We start from the raw sequence: 16,934 nt of genomic DNA, 5'->3' as shown, positions 1-16,934 counted from the left end.
GAGGCAACTAGTCCATGCAACAGACTATGGTCCCCAATAAAATGCTAATGGACTCCCTCTCATCGATGTGTTACAACGTCGAGCACGGGGAACCGGTTGCTACGAATCCATCAGCCATTCAAATCATGGAAATTTCAGCTCATGGTGGCTTTCCACGCACGCTCCCGATCGATAGTAATAGGTTCGTGGAAAATTTCACTCGTTCGAAGAAAGAAGCGTTAATTTATTCTATTATCTCTGCGTTTTGTTAGAAAAATTATTTCACTATAAAAGAAACTAGTGGAATTAGTCAAATTTTGTGCAGAGGTAAAAAAATATAAATCGAAGGTGGCTCTACCATTTGCAGTGTGGCTCTATAGGAAGATGGTGCCAGGATAAAAGCTCGAAGGATGGCCATGTTTACCGGCACGGTGTGCTTTCCAGCTATTGCTTTTCGCGTGAAAGCTCTCCCTCTATCCCGTTTTTCCTCTCTACCTCTGACCGCGCGATTGGACGGGAGGAATATTCCGAGAATCGGGTCGACGAGACCCAACCGAGCGGATCTTCTTCCGTTTCGTTCGTGTCCTCGGACTTAATTCGGCGCCGCGTTTGATCCTTAATTAAAGACTCCTCAAAGGATCGGTTTCGTTTCAATCCTCCCTGCAGGAAAACTACCCGAACGTTTACAACGAAAAAGAACACAAAGAACAGCTTTAAGCTGTTACCGTATAATAGAGTCGCGAACGCATTAACATCGTTAATAAAGGATTTCTACGGTTGTTTCCGTAAAACTTTAAGCTCCGAACTTTACTCGGAGTATTCCGCCGTTATCATCAAATTATCTCGAGTTTCACGTGTTCCGACATTAAGAAAGATAAGAAAGATAATCGTTCTAAAAGCATCGAATGCAAACACGGGAAGGTGCAATTATTTTAATTCCAATGGCGACAATCATGATAATGCTTCATCGCGATCTTTTTTTTTATCGTGACATTGCAATTCACGGAAGCGAAACGCGTCCGACAGGTACTATACGTTTTTAATATCCCTAGAAACCATCCGGCTTCGCGTTTAACCTATGTAAAACCTATTCTCGAGATTAATGCAACACAGCGAGAAAAATACGGTAAAAATATTCGCGGTGTGGGTATAATCGAGCCACGTCAATTATTCTAATTAAAACGTGCTTCAACAACGTCACCGTATTATTCGGTGTTTCATTGAAGCCTCGACACGGAAGCCCATTAAGGATTGTTTGGCAAGAACGGAACAGGATGTACCATCGTATGCTTCTCTTTCAAAAGGATCTCTTTCTCCTCGAAATAGGATAAACGAGATCGCGACACACTGCCGTTCAAATGAATGAAAATAATGCCAGAACAAAATATTTCAAGACTTGCAAACGTATTTTCAAAGAATCGTCGAAAGTACAATTGTTAATGGAGCTAACAATAAATAATTGGTCGCTAATGTACAGAATTATCAGTATAAAAACCCTACTGTACTTGTATTTACGTGCAGTGTATCGATTTTTAATAAAGATGTTCAAAACATTCATCGAATATTACGCGAACAGAACGATAATAAAAATTTGACCGGGGTAAAAGTTAATGAAGCTGTCGCACAAATCTCGACCATCGTTATCTCTCGCTAGTTCGTTACACGATTCTACAAACCCAAACAGCATCGAAGCGCGTGCTGTTACTATCACCCCGTGTACACGAGTTTTCGATACGAACCGATCGAAAACGTGAAATTTATCCGCCTAATCGCGAACCCCTGATACCCGGTATTACTTGCGTAATCTGATATAAACGGGGATACACGAATTAATTGCGAGTAACAACGAGTAGCCCCGATCGAATATCCACCGCGAACAACACCATCCCTTCAGGGAATTACCCGCCATTTTACGAGCTTTGAATTTCTAAAATAAAACCATTCGTCGATCCTCTTACATCTTAATGCTTCACCTTTGTCAAAATGTCGGGCTATTTACTGGAGACTCTTGCACTTAACACTCTGTAGACTCTATATAGATCTTAAGGTACTTGATCCAGCATTGTCCAAATTGTAAGATAAATACGTAGACTAGTAAATGCGCTCTTAAAATAGTACAACACATTCATATTGAGAACTTGATTTATCATTCAACATTACCCAAATTGTAAGATAAGTATGTAGACCAGTAAATGCACTTCTAAAATAGTACAACACATTCATATTGAGAAGAAGGTAACTTCTCCCGCAAAAATAATCTTTCAGAAAACACTTGAACCCCCTGTGACAAAGTACAAGGTACAGATTGAGAATCCGAGTGTGATAACGTTTTCATAAAAAGATTGCTAAATCTTGAGCAGCACGGTAACGAGGAGCTCGAATGCTATCTGGAAAACACCTCACGTTGAAAACTGGACAAACCTAATTACCCATCCCCTAGGGAGCGGACGTCGTAACGGTGGAGTAAGGAAACGTACACGACTCGATATCGCGTTTCTCGTCGCATCCCGTTGGGAAAGGATCGTTCAAAATTCTTCGAGTCCACGGAGATCCACGACATCGTGTAATATCGTCTCACGCTGTCTTCGTTGGCCTCCATCTTTATTATCAACGGTCCCGTGAAGCCGCTTTAACGACGTTCGCGGACACGGTTGAAAAGCCGGCTACGTAATCGTGGTCGGAACCGGAAAGTAACTCGGTAATTTTACACGTTATCAGCGTGGCCCGCTATTTTAATGGTCAGTGGAACGAGGCTACGCCGAGCATCGGCGTATTATGGGGTACGGGGGCTTTTTCAGCGAATAAACGGCTGTAACGAGCGCGCCGTATTCTCCTCGCACGAGACAATCAGCCGGGAAAAGGGTATTACGCGAGAGACAGGAAGGAGAAAGATGAACACGGTGAATTTTCACGATGGCCCACTTCGAATTCGCAAATTGCCCCGACAGAGTGGATCTGGCAACTTTTTTCGAGGATGAACTAACTCGCTGAAGCCTCTGCGAGAATTTTGAGCCTACATCCTTTTAACTGCGGAAGTAAAAGCAGATGATTTCGAGTATTTGCCACGCTCGTTTGATTATTAATTTAATGGAAAACCGAATAAAAATTGATTATTTAGTGTAGTAACATTTATAAAATAACATTATATCCTTGATATTATTCTATTTTATCGTTATGATCGAAAAATATCTGTACCTCAGGCGAGAACGAGTATTTACTCGAGCCACAGTGGAATTCCACGTATGTGGTCAGACACGCGGTATAGACTACTGATACAGGGAATTTTTCCGTTTCACCTTTCAGTCCGTTAATTATTGAAGCAACCGAGAGCCTCAAAGCGTTTCGGAATCGAATTTAAATCTCGTGAAAAGGGGGTTGACACGAAGGTGGCGAAAATGAGTGGATAAGAGCGAGCAGAAGCAGAGGGTAACGAATAACGAAAGCGGAATGAACGCTCGGCAAACACTTCTCCGTAGCAGAGAGTTCGATTGGCAGCTTGCCAAAATACTCTCGCGTACACAGACTGCATCTCGTTCAGGTGTGGCCCCATAAAACTAAACCAATGTCTCTTCTCTTCTTTTTTCACCAATTTTTTAGCCGTTCGCGCCATTAAATCGGATCGACCGCCGCGCAAACGACGGGAACCGACCGCTGCATTTCCCGACCTTGTTCAAAATTTTCCAAATTCGCAGTAATTTTCATTCTGTTCTTTTTTTCTAGCGCCAATGATTTGCGGTGGAGGCCGCACATTCGCGAGGATCGTAAAATCTTACGAGCGATAATGAAACAGAAGAGTTTCAATAAAAATTGGCATTTCACTCGCGGGAAATATAAAAGTCGTTCGATTCCGGCTGAAGATTGGATAGAAATGCTGATGGATATCGTAAAAGTTTGGGTAAAATTAGTTCGCTATATAGAATCGCGGGTTTCAAAAGAAATTTTAATTGTCTTGATCTAGCGATGGTTAATCGAATTAAGGCTCTGATTTAAATGGCTCGAGTAGTAATAAATACTCGAATCTCTTCCAAGAATCTAATTTACGTAAATCGAGTTGCGTGCTGAACCAAAATTGGTGAAAGCTATTAAAAGGACGTATGACGTTACGCAAGGTCTTCCTCTAAGGATACACCTCGGTGATTTTATAAGCTGGAATTCTATTCAACTCGCATGGTTGGCCACGACCAAGAAAATTTCACGGAAGAGAAATATCTGTATCGGTCGGATAAAACAGGAAGCGGAAGAAAAGATAGATGGAAGTCTTCGTTTCGATTAATCACGGTAAGCCGAAGCAAAGGCAGGCTTAATGATTGTTCGAGTATGGGGGTTGCCTTCCCCCGTAAGATCGCTACGTGCCACGTAGTATAAACTCCGAATCAATCTTCTTGCTTCTCTCAGTTTGCAGAGAAAAAAACGCTAAAGTGAACCGGACAAAAGAATTACTTGTATAGCGTGTTGGTCGAAGTTTCAGAAGGGAAAAAAGAAATCGAACCGCTTCGTCAAGAAACTTTCGTACGGAATTAAGGGTACACTTTCTCTCCTCCATTAAACAACCTCCGAGCTTTCTTCTTTAGAACTTACTTTTCCTCTGTTCTTTCTTCGACCGTCCAGGAATATTTATCGAATGCTTTTTATCGACTTCAGTGAACGATCTACGAATTGCCAGCACGGCTTTTATTTCATTTGTTTCAAAGTACGCGGCTGCAAAGCGCTATTTATCGTTCGTCGCGCTTTATTGCTTAATGTTATATGCAGGAACTCTGGTTCTTTATAAACGCGTTAACAATTTTGAAAATGTAAGATGCAAATCGCGGGATAGTATGACCGCTATATCCGAAGTATCCATGTACGATGGAACGTGGACAAACTAAGTTCCTCTATCGCGAATGCGTTGCTCGAGTTTCATCCCTTATTTGCCGTGGAGAGGAAGCCAAAACCCGTTTATTTAAGCAGCTCGAGGAACGAACTGGAAATAGAGCGATAGAAGGCCGAGATCGAGATACGGAAAAGTCGTTTCGCCTGAAAAATCCCGCAGCTCGAACTGAGACTAGTCGATAGTACGTGAAATGGATTTTCACACTGGATTTCCACCTGCGAATCGAATATTCATCTCCGCCCTTTTTCACCTCGATAGAGGGATGGCTTATACGTATATAGTGGCAAAATCGAAGGCTTATCGATATGTGTTCCGCATCGAAATCTGGCTTTGACCGGCAACGGTGCACGAAACAATTTTCCTCGTTGATCGACGAAAAATTCTGCTCCATTGACCGTTTAATTATCTCATTGTTACGGGACCTCTATGGTCGCTCTTGATCTTCTCGTTCGTTGGAATTAAACTCGACGTTAAAGCGTGTAAATTCAACCGAAAGTTAATTCAGAATTTTTACAAACTCGTTCTGGCGATATTTGCGGCGATACAACGATCGACAATTTTTATCATTTAATTTGAATTCGATTCGCTTCCCGTTTCGCTTATTACAGACTGTTCGTGATCTAGCAAATTTAACGGAGAATCAACAACCTTCTATCGCGTGTATCTCCATTGTTGATCCCCACGGGAATTATCCCTCGAAATCGTAGTCTTTTTCGAGTCCTCGTTGTCTCTCCTGCTTCGCATTCCCGATGTCTGGTTGCCTCGTGCTGAGAGCGCGATAAATCCTCGGAGACAGGTTATCGAGAGGAAATAACGACAGAAATCTCGTACTCGTTCAGTTTTAAACTGATTAACGCGATTTAATTAAAATAAAGAAAGAATAATTCTCCGTTTATTATCGGAGATTTATACCCCAGTGATACCGAAGCGTCGGGAAAAGAAATACAATTAAAACAACCGATTTTAACGGAGATTTACCGACATTTTATTCCTCTAACACGGTTTTATTTCTATTATAGTTAATATCTGACACATCCAATTTAACGCGGATGAACAATTGTGAACAAATTCAACGCGTACAAGAATAAACAAAAATCCGTGCAATTCGATGCAAATAATTTTCCTTAAAATGGGACAGAATGTAATAATTTCTAGAATAGTACAAAATTAAAAATTATTCAAAGATCAACTCGATATGTTTGCTCGTGATCGAGGTATGTACCACGTAACAAGTGAACCGAGGGCAATAACAAATTCCCGTCGATTAAAAGGTTCTGTTTTTTCGAGGACAATGTTGAAACTATTTTCAACCGAAGTCGTTTCCGGGGATCGTTTCGTCGATAGGTCGGGACAGAGTAACATCGGCAGCAGGAAACGATCAGACTATTTTTTCCCTTCGCTGTATTTAAACGGAAATTACTTTCGAGCGGACTGGGATCGGTGATTCCCGACATTTACGATTTCCATGCATATATTTTCGTTCGTCGTAAAGCGAGTCGTTGCACGATTTAAAACGGTTCTACGTCCCGAAGAGTAAGCACCGTTACGATGCAAACTATCGACCGAAGATTGGCTCGATAGACGAGCTTCGAGATTGAATCAATCCCCGGGATCTAAACTCCCAATAAATCACGCACGGACTATTGAAATCAAGCGTTTCGGTGCCTAGAAAAAATACCGTATTTCCAAATTGAATCAAATGGAAATTGATAGCAGATTGAAAAAATAAAAAATGTATATATACGTAGAATAAGGTTACACGGTCTATTAAAAATAATGTCGTAAAAATTGAAGCACCAAAATTATAAATAGACGTCAATTTCTGGAATTAATTTTATCAAACAGATTTATCAGTCACACCCGGTGCATCCACCTAAAAAAATGCACATTTTTTTAAACGAGCCACCCAGACTCGTTTGCGTCCGCATTGACACGGACTGCATGCAACACACGCGACAATGCATCACCTGCAATGTGCAGTTACATGAGTAACCGTGCGACCAGCAGGTCGCATAATTTGCACCGTGTGTGAACTTTTTTGCCTCTCGGTTCTCTCCGCGAGAAAATGCACCGGGGAAAAGATAAACCGCACGAATTCCAACGTTTCGAATAAATAGTGCAAAAGAAAAAAGGGACGTTATGTTCCTACGTCCCGTTTCTTTTTAGCTCTTTCAAAATTTAGTGTACTGCGTTATCGTAGATAAGAGGAATTTTATTTATTTTAGCGTACGATATATTGACTCATATCGGATAAGAAGTTGGGTTGACAAAATTGACTCAGGCAAATTTTTTAAAAATTTAGAAATTTGATAAGAATTTGCAATAAGGGGATGATTGTGGTAATGTGTTATGATGCGTTGCTGTGATTACCCGTTGCAGTGATGAGATGTAATGACACGTTGCAATAATGACACGTTGGAATGGTGCATCAGCAACGGTGACACGTTGCAGTGATAACAGATTAAAATAACGTGCTGTAACAGGGGTGTTGCACAGATGGTGTGTTGCACTACTAACGCGTTGCAATTGTGGTGCGTTGCACTACTGACGCGTTGCAAAGGAATGCACTTTTACTGACAATGCGTTGAAATAGTAACACGTTGCAATAGTAATGAGTTGAAAGAGCAATGCACTGTAATAAGAACACGTTGCAACGATAACGCATTAAAATGGTAACTGCAACAGGGGTGCAATAGTGGCGCTACGAACGCATTACAAAGAAATGCATTTTTACTGATAATGAACTAGTAACACATTGCAACAACCTTACAATCATAACTGCAACAGTAACGATAATGAGCTGAAATGCAATTAATAACATGTTGCAATGATAACGTTACAATAACAACGCACCAGCACGCTGCAATGATAACGCGTTACAATGGTAATACATCGCAATAATAACGCGTTGAAATGGCAATGTTCAATGATTACAATGCGAATGGAATTGCATTACGATAATAGCCGCATAGATAACAACCTGAAATCGAGCTAAACAGCAACTTATCAAATCACTCTGTTGGAATTTTGACAGGTGAAAGCTACATCACCCCGAGGTCCATAATGAGTCCATGTTGTACAAAAATCGACAAGTTTCGGATTTGAAAAGTGTAACGTTAGAACGCAACTAGAGAAATATCCTCGAGGCACCTGTTGATCCTTCTCGTTAAAGTTTGAAGGAACCGACATGGACTAGCCTGGACACGCAAGCTAGAATGCAGGTGGTGCTGACACGAGAAAAAACTGACGATGTTATTGGTCTACGAGGAAACATGACTTTCCTTGGCTGTTTGTGGCGAATAAACTGTCGCTCACGAGAGTACATGTTCGGGCGAAATTACGTTTCAAGTGCACAGTAAATGCTCGTACAAATATTATGCATTGTTCACGCGTACACGTGTTAATAATTTATCGAAACACGAGAGCTTGTAATCGGTACACAACTTATAACATTCCACGTAATTTATTTATAGATTATCAAATGAATTTTCTTTATAATTAATTACCCACATTTTGTGTCTTCGTTGCTCGAAAACAATTGTGTTTCTTTCGGTTTAAAATTCACCTGAAATGTCCCGAGTTCCCTCCGTAACAATGATCCATTATTTTCCATCGGTTTTTTCGCTAGAATGGCCTCGTTTCAAGACGAATACATTACTTTATTTTAAGCAAAAAATATGTACACGAGCAGCGCTGTATTTTGTCGTTGCCTCCCCTGATACCGCTGTAATTTTTGTCAACTCTGTATACCAGCTCAGGTGTTTCCCATTCTATCGAAAAATACGACGAAAGGATAAACGTACCACGAGCGTAACAAACGACGATGTAGCTTTCGAAGGCAAAACTATTCACGATCGTTCCGAAACAACGACCACCCCATTCGGCGCTTGGATTACCGTTAAGAATACGTGTCGTTTAAACACAAATTCCAGGCAAATACGCGAACTTCGAAATTGTATAATTCAAGGGTGACAGGATTGTAACGTCACGACGAAAAATTAATATTCATACAGTGTTCGTTGTAAATTCAAATACGGTCGATTACTTCTATTCAAATTTGGAGCTGTATAATTCATAGTGACAGAACTGTGTCTCGATAGAAACGGAATTAATATTCGAACAATGTTTAATGAAAATTCAAATCAACTTGAAAGTAAAGAATTTTCATTCCGAATTCCTGAGCGATTGCTTCGATCGGACAATATTAAACTGTTACTATTTTCGAGCCTGACCAAGTGGTTACAAAATGTTGTATTTCGAAGCCGCAAAGCGTTGTCGCTCTAAACTTATTGACCCGTAAATGATCGTAAGTCGGAAAGAGATCGTGGAAGACAGGTGAAAAATAGAAACGGCTGGCACGAGTCGCTAAAATGCCACAAATTCGTTGAGCGCCGGCAAACGAGGTGGCAGCTGGTTCACACCTGAGTTCTGATAAATTCGCGTCGACGTAGGTGTTATATTTGGACAGCCGAAACAATTTAACGGGGCACGATTAAAATTATCAAAGGCTACGCGCTAGCGTGAACGGATGCCGCGAGGAAGAGAGAGGACTGACAGCGAAGAAAGGGAGACAGTCGTGGTGGAACGATCTAAATCGAAACAATTAACAAGGAAAACGTGGTAACATCACCTATTATAATTCTATCGACGAAACGAGTTTATCTGGACATTCGGGAAACCGAGTTGCTCGATAATGGACCGTCATTATCCTTTAATGAACCTTATACATTCTCCGATTCGTGTCCATCGAAATCGTCCGAAAGTTAATTAATCAACGAACCATTGTTACTTTTCCGGGTTAATGCTTTACACGATCCTTGACTTACGGGGAAACGGAAACAATTTTTATTTCATTTATCGTCCGCGCAATTTATAGTCACGGAATTATAAGAGCGCGATCGAAAATCACATTAATATTCGAAGCGAAACCTGACTATACTTTTTCTTCCGTGCAACGTAATTATTACAATTGCTGCTATTGGAAATGTAACGAAATTACTCGCTTCAATTTTCCTACGAAAGCGATGAAAAATGTCGACGAACGGAGAAAACGATATGCAAATAGGGACAAAGAAATCGATAATGTGTACAATGTATCTGGCTAGTCGAGTAAGTCCGTGGCAGACCTTTATGTGTAATCAAGCAATTAAGGAAACCTCGATATCTCTATGCAGTACGACCCCCAAATCTAACAGGTAGCTAATGATCCCACGAATGACAAACGCTTTGTGTTAGCGATATGATTTATCCGCCATTGTCCTTTCGTCCGTAACCTTGTTTCTACGCTGATCAACCTGATCACAAATCCAGGCAACATTCTAATATTCAACGAACGAAATTAACGTACATCGCTGATAAAACTGCAAATAATTCATGGGACGCTATCGCTCAACCTTTATCTACCCCTAAATCCATCGAATCACGGAGATATCGATTAAGATATTTCCTGAACCAGCACGGATTCGAACGATCGCTTAAGTGACAAGCAAACGAACACGACCACCCTGTGCGTGACTAAGATTATGCTGATTGTCAGCTGTCCGTGCGAAAACGAAACGAAAATACCATTGACATAGATTTCACGGGGCAGAAATAGAGAAGAGACGTGCGGTTTCTTCCGTGGCCGGAAGTGGGGCGGATAAATTTTTCCGTTACTCTTTATTCGCTTACCTCCGATACTTCCTTTCATTGCTACGCTACGGAAACGCATATTTCATCGACGGAAATCGAGGATCTTTAATTATAAAATATTAATCTTTAAATCCCAGCTCTCGTGTTTCCGAAAGCAGCTAATAATAAATAAAGAACTTGGTCTATTAATAATCCCACTTGCAATGAAGAACGTACGAGTGAATAATTAATCGACTACCAACGAGAAAGTAGATTTACATATTGCGGATGACCCTCCGCTGACGAGTGTCGTATTTCCAACATAAGAGGAACAAGCCACACTCGTTTCCATGCGACCACAAAATTTGCGCGCATTGCTGAATTCGCATCGAGTTTCTCCTTCGAGAGCATTAATATTTCCATGCCGTTTTATGGATCTGTCCTGCGCCAGACGAAAGAGAGCTCCGTAATTTTTTCATCGTCCCTCACTGAATGACCGTTCGGCGACCGTGCAAAATTAAGAATGAGAACTTTAAAATCGGTCCTCAAGTCGGAACATTGAATTCTAAATGCGAGAAGTTTGAAACTTTGAAGAATTTCGTGCTCCCGTGAATTTTCCTCAACATTCGGTGTCTTTTTTAATTTAATTGGAGAATTATAGACTCACGAAGTTTACGACTCTGGAAACACGTCACTTTATTATAAAACTCACGTTTGTAACACGTAAAGCATTATAACCTGCAACATTCTCTGCCTACCGACAGTATAATTCTTATCGAATATTCCAATTAAAAGAGTCGGACCAAAAGAACAATATCTGCTCCCGGGGAAGCTGGAAAGTTCCTCGAACAAGTTTCAGAAACTCGAACGAGTTTAATCCACGAGAAGAAACGAATTTCGTCCACGAAGAAAACGGCGTTTTTGAGAAATTAAAAGCAAACAGAGTCGTGCTCTTCGTCGTGTTCGGGGTTTCACGGCGTGTTTGAAAAGCGGCCAGAGGGATCGGTCGCTTTAATTCGCGACGATGGAGAAAATAAAAAAAAATCGGGGTGAGTTTACGATAAAACGGCGAAGAGGGAAGAATGAGAATTGGTAAGAAAGAAAAAGAAATTGTCAGTTTCGGGGTCGGTGCTTCTGCGCGCGGATATTTAGAGAAAGCAACGAGCCGGGCAACCTTCGAAGTAAAAAGGTCGGCAACGACCTCTGTTTTAAAAATATCACTGGAGTCTCTGCTGCTTGTTTCAGTCTTCGGGCGGTTTACACGGAGCCAATTACTTTCGTAGATGCAGCTCTTCCTGTTTCGTTCGTACCTGGGATACGCCGCCACCGACGCTTTCGATAGAAACCATAAATCTTCGAACGTCTCCAGTTTTACGATCGTCAAAGCGTTGTTCTTTTCAACAAGTGAACAGGTTGTTCCTCGATCTCGTTATTTGACGTTTCACGATGTATGCAACTTTATACTGATCCGAGAGGTTTCAAAATCTTTTAAGATCGACAAAGTAGATTTCGATAATTTTTAGCGAAAAGAACACGAGGACAAGAAGCGCGAAGTCATTAATGTAGGCACAAAATTTTATATCTACGATGCAAATATTGAGGCACTGTATAGTTCTATACCACGATACCAATGACGCATCTTGTGTACCCTAATGTTGCAATAATGTATACAGCACAAATGTCAGCGCACCGTGTGCGTCACGTGCTATCCATTCGATATACATATTGACACGTCGGATGCGTCTTACCCCGTATGTACCGTAACGACGACGCACCATGCGAGTCCCACACTGTTCGACGTAACCATTTGCATTTCGATTCCTTATACGACAGTCCATTTGCCAGTGAGGGCAAATTAATTCGTTATGGATAAATAAGAAGAAAATAAAGAATTGAATAGGAAAAGTACTTCGATCCTATAAGTTCGAAATGAGCAAAACTCACCCTAAGGTCGTCATCGTTACGATGGTGTACCAGAAAGCGGCCGGGATCGAGGTGAAATTCGTTCCATCGACGTTCTTCTCCGCGTAGAACATGACGGTCGCGAATATGATGATGGCCATGGCCAGAGAGAAGACGAGAAATCCGAGCTCCGAGGCGCATGATTTCAAGGTGTAACCGAGAATCCTGAGTCCCTGCGAGTGTCTGGAGAACTTGAAGATCCGGAACACACGGAAGACGCGCAACGTAACGAAAGCACCGGATACGTCGTCGTTGTCGGTGATACCGAGACCGATGTAATAGGGTAAAATAGCGACCACGTCGATGATCGACATGACGGATCGAGCGAATTTGCAGCGGCTAGGCGCCGCGAACAGCCTCAATAGATACTCGGCGGTGAATATCATGACGCAGGCGGTGTCCAGGCAGAAGAAGACGATCTTGTAACGTTCGCCGCATGAAAGCGTACCGGCGCGTCCCGGACGATTACCGCACGGCACGGTCTCGACCACGTTCGCCAGCACGCTCACGGCGATGAAGAAACCGGTCACATAATAGAATACCAACGCCGCCGTCGAGATGTGAGGATTCTGGAACGCCCTCCACATCTTTTGCCTGATGTCCAGCAGCTGTTGAAGATTCTGATCCCCGTTCTCGCTGAGCTTGTCGTCCATCAGCCGTTCGGCGTTCTCCCGTTTGCGATCGCGATAATCCTCGTAGCAACAATCGCCGATCACGTCGGGCAGGATACCGAAAAACGCCAACTCTTCGTCGTAGCTGGTCAGGCATTCGTGCTTCGGATAGTGAAGCTTACCGGTTCTATAGTAGTTCAGTATGTGACGAAAGATGTCTGGATCACGGTCGAAGAAGTACTCCTTGCTCTCCTCGTCGTAAAAGAACTCGCGCTCGTTCGAACCGAGAAGAGTGTCCGGATACTTCTCGAGGGTGTTCCGCCAGGTCTCGAAGCGACGGCCGCTCACGTTGATCAGCAGCTTCTCGTCGTCGGCCTTGCGACGATCCTTCGGGATCGGTGGAGGTGGCAGTGGATGTGTGGCGATCGGTACCCAACCGATCGCCGCCGCACGGGCGAACGGCAGCCACGCTGCCACCGAGGCCATGCTCGACGGTGGAATAGTTTTCTTAACGCGACTACGTTTTCCACTCTTCTCCTCTTCGTCTTCTTATTCCGCGAAATCCTCTAGTCTCGCGAACGTTCCTGTCACTCGACGTTCTAGCTCGTCGACGCGTACCTTTCACACGCGCGCGCGTTTCACTAGCTGATTTCGTTCATTCCTCTCTCGAACGCCTCGTAAGCGATCCAGCTCGGGCTTCGAGTCACGGATTCCCTCGAGAGAGGAACTTCCTCGGTAATTCGAAGGTACGCCTGTAAAGTCCTGGGGAATCTTTATCGCAGCCGATCGTGCTCGAGGTCTCTCGCCATTCGCACGGAGCTGGTATTAGCTGACGGTCGTACACCGACCGCGTTTCCACCAGCAACGCGTCGACGACCACGATGACCGCGTCGTCGACAACGACACAGCGATCCTAAGATCGAGCACGACCACCAAGTCCGTCATCGTACCACGGCATTCCTTCTCGTTTGTCGTTTTGTTTACACTGTCTTGCCACTTGACTCGCGGATATTACGAACAGCTCGTAGCAAAGGAACACGAGCACCAAGGCAGCCAATCGCCTCCTGGCAACGTGCCTTCCACCATCATCGATACGGTTGCGTCTCGTGCTCGTTTGCCTCTCTCCGCGTGCACGCGTCCAGATCGGTATCAAACCCAAGATTCTCCACCTGTTCTTCCTCGTCTCGTTTGCTCCTATCGAGAGACTGGATCCAACCCGGAGTATCCTCGAGGATCGAACCCCGCTACATCGTCGAGGCGAGAGGATTACCAACGAAACGGAGAGGACACTCTTTGTTCGTTCACCCTCGAAACGAACGGAATCCTGGTACGTCACCGAGGAACATTTTCGCCTCCGCTGCCTCGCGGTCACGTACGTCGCTCGATGTTTTAATTAATACGCGAATTCCTCGACGAGTGATCAATGGATGACTTCCGAGAAGAAGTTGCCTCTTGCACGATTAATCTCTGTCTACCGGGTCATCGTTGTTTATATTTCCCGGAAGCGAACCAGATTGCACCCCGATGCTACTTTCGGCTGCACCGACGACTTCGCGTCTCTCGCGACGAAACGTCCTCCTTCGACGCCGAACGAATCGACAAGGAACGCGAGATCAAGCTTCGAACGCGATCGAAGCGAGAGAAGAATTTTCGCGCTGCTTCCGACGCGGTCTTTCGCGATCTTGGAGCATCGTACGCGAAACGTTCTGAACGCGCACAAGCTTTTTTTACTCGCTCGAGTTTGTCGCGGATCGCGACACGCAAGGATCACGCTGGTTCCGTTCGCAATACGCCAGAGAGGGGAGGTGCACGAGTTAAAAGCTTCACCGGTCGCGCAGATGTTTTCCACGACGCACAGCTCTCGCGATAGACGGCACGTCGCATGCGTCACGGTGTGGCTCCTTCCTCGTGACAGCTCGCCAGCACAGCCTCCCGTGTTCGCTTCGAATCGCTACTCCGTTTGCTCGATCGACGAGGATCTTCGTCAGGGTTGCGACGCTTCGTCGAGTCTGCCGGTTTCTCGCGGCTCGTTCATTTCTCTCTTTCGCCCGCTTGGAAACTGAACGAACTTCCGATCACCGGTAGCCGGTACGAGCCTCTCTGTTTACGACGATGGCTCCGATCGCGTTTCCTCGTCGCCCACGCACAAACTAACTATCCACTCGACGAGTCTCGAGCGTGTACCTCGTGCAGCATGATCCCGGCGCCGGATCCCGAGCGAAGCGATCACGATGCGTGTTCAGCGTGCCGCGGCGAGAAGACGATCCTCCTCGCGGATCATCGAACGCGGAGCGAGAAACGCCAGGACCAGAAGAGGAAGGGAGTCCGCGTGTACGACGGAGCAGATCGTGTATGCGCGTCGTCGGTAGACGCCGATAAACGAGACGCGTTCTACCGTCTGGCGTACCCGCTCGGTTGGCGACTCGCGACTGAGCCGCTGGCCGCGGTGCGATATCGGTCGGTCTTTAGCTAGCTAGCTCACTCGTTCGCTCGCTCGCTCGCTCGCTCGGTGGCGAGGTGGCCGGTAGCTCCGGAAGGGAAGCGCGCTGCTCTTGTCGAGCCTCGAGCCGCCGCCGGAGCAACCGCGACGCAGCGCCGAGCTAACGGTCACCTAGCCAAGGTCCAAATTGATTTTTACGTCGTGGCGGCGGTGGCGACGCGCGACGGCGTCCCGACGCGGCGGCGAACCGCTTCCCCGTTGCCCGGGCAACCCTCAACTATGACGTCATCTACCTCCCTCTATCCTTTACGCCGCCACCCTCGACTTCATCCCTCCCGCTACGCTCTGCTCCGCTCTGCTCCACTCCGCTCGGGCGAATCCCTCTGGCTCTTCTTCCTTCTTTTCTATCTATGCACGCCACCGCCCTCCCACCCCACGACTCACCTGCTTTTGCCCCGCTCTTTTCGTCGAACTCTTGGATATCTGTTTGTCTGTTTGTTTGTTTGGTTCCGCAGCCTCTCTTTGACTGTGTGTTTGCCGGGTGCGCGTACTAGGACGAGCTTTTCCTCTCCTCGTTTCGTCCACGCTCGCTTCGCCGCGCTTCACCCCCGTGATTGAATTTAAATGTAGGTTTATGGGGCTGCGCGCGCTCAGCCCTCATTCGCGCGAACGGATGTCCAATTATGCTGACGATTTTTCATTTGCTTCGCGTTTACGGTCTCGCGCGTTCAACGCCAGGTTCGTCTACCCCCGACGACACGGACTCGAGTATTCTCGTTCGTCCGGTTTTATCTTCGTAATCGGTACGCTTCGTTTCATTATACAGATACGCGCCTGCGTTTCTCCATTTAGGACGCCGTTTATATTCTTCTCTTTCGCGCAGCACGCGAGAAATTCTTAATGATTCTATCCGATAGCTTGCTGCAAAAATATTCTATGTTTACTTTCGGTATTTTACATTTAGAAATATACAACGTTATTTTCAACGAGTTCGTAAAGTAGATACCGAATGATTTTCACGAAGTATAAAGAAGCAAGAAATATTTGTTGCGTATGAAACTTCAAAGCTGTCAGTACGTTATCTTGCTCCTCTTGCGATACTACCGTTTTCTCTACTTCGTAGGTCATAAGCTTTGTTCCCTTTGGTACTATTCAACGTCCATCTGCATGTTGCGTCGTTTCTTCTTTTACCTTTTGCTTTTACGTTAGAAGGAGCACTTACGCCAAAGCTCTGCATTTGGAATAAACCAACCCTGGAATGTTATTAAGCATTTTAAAAACTCGCATTTGTACGATATTTTATTACGCTAACTAATTAAAAAGACACGATTATAAAAGTATTATTACGACAATACACTTTTGCTTCACCTTGTACCATTAGCCTGGAGATTGTTTACGCCTAACATCGCCTGTATTTCAAGTCTACTTTCTTTCAAACAAACCAGATCGTAACTTTCCT

The 16,934-nt window shown here is 44.5% G+C and overlaps 1 protein-coding gene across 5 annotated transcripts in view; it reads right to left on the bottom strand.

Moving 5' to 3' along the window:
- The window catches only part of Shal (potassium voltage-gated channel protein Shal), a 91,327-nt gene extending 75,506 nt beyond the window's left edge, over positions 1 to 15,821 (bottom strand). For 4 of the 5 annotated variants that reach the window (XM_076535856.1, XM_012296236.2, XM_076535858.1 and 1 more), the window contains exon 1: positions 12,407 to 15,821. In XM_076535856.1, the coding sequence (XP_076391971.1) occupies positions 12,407 to 13,521 (1,115 nt within the window). In that variant the 5' untranslated portion in view covers positions 13,522 to 15,821. The remainder of the gene's footprint in view (positions 1 to 12,406) is intronic. The other variant, XM_076535857.1, reaches the window with a different exon arrangement.
- Between the last annotated feature and the right edge of the window lie 1,113 nt (positions 15,822 to 16,934).

This window comes from Megachile rotundata, chromosome 9 (genome assembly GCF_050947335.1).
Source record: "Megachile rotundata isolate GNS110a chromosome 9, iyMegRotu1, whole genome shotgun sequence".
Taxonomy (NCBI): domain Eukaryota; kingdom Metazoa; phylum Arthropoda; class Insecta; order Hymenoptera; family Megachilidae; genus Megachile; species Megachile rotundata.
The sequence above is the reverse complement of the archived record's forward strand: the minus strand, read 5'-3'. Positions and strand labels throughout refer to the sequence as shown.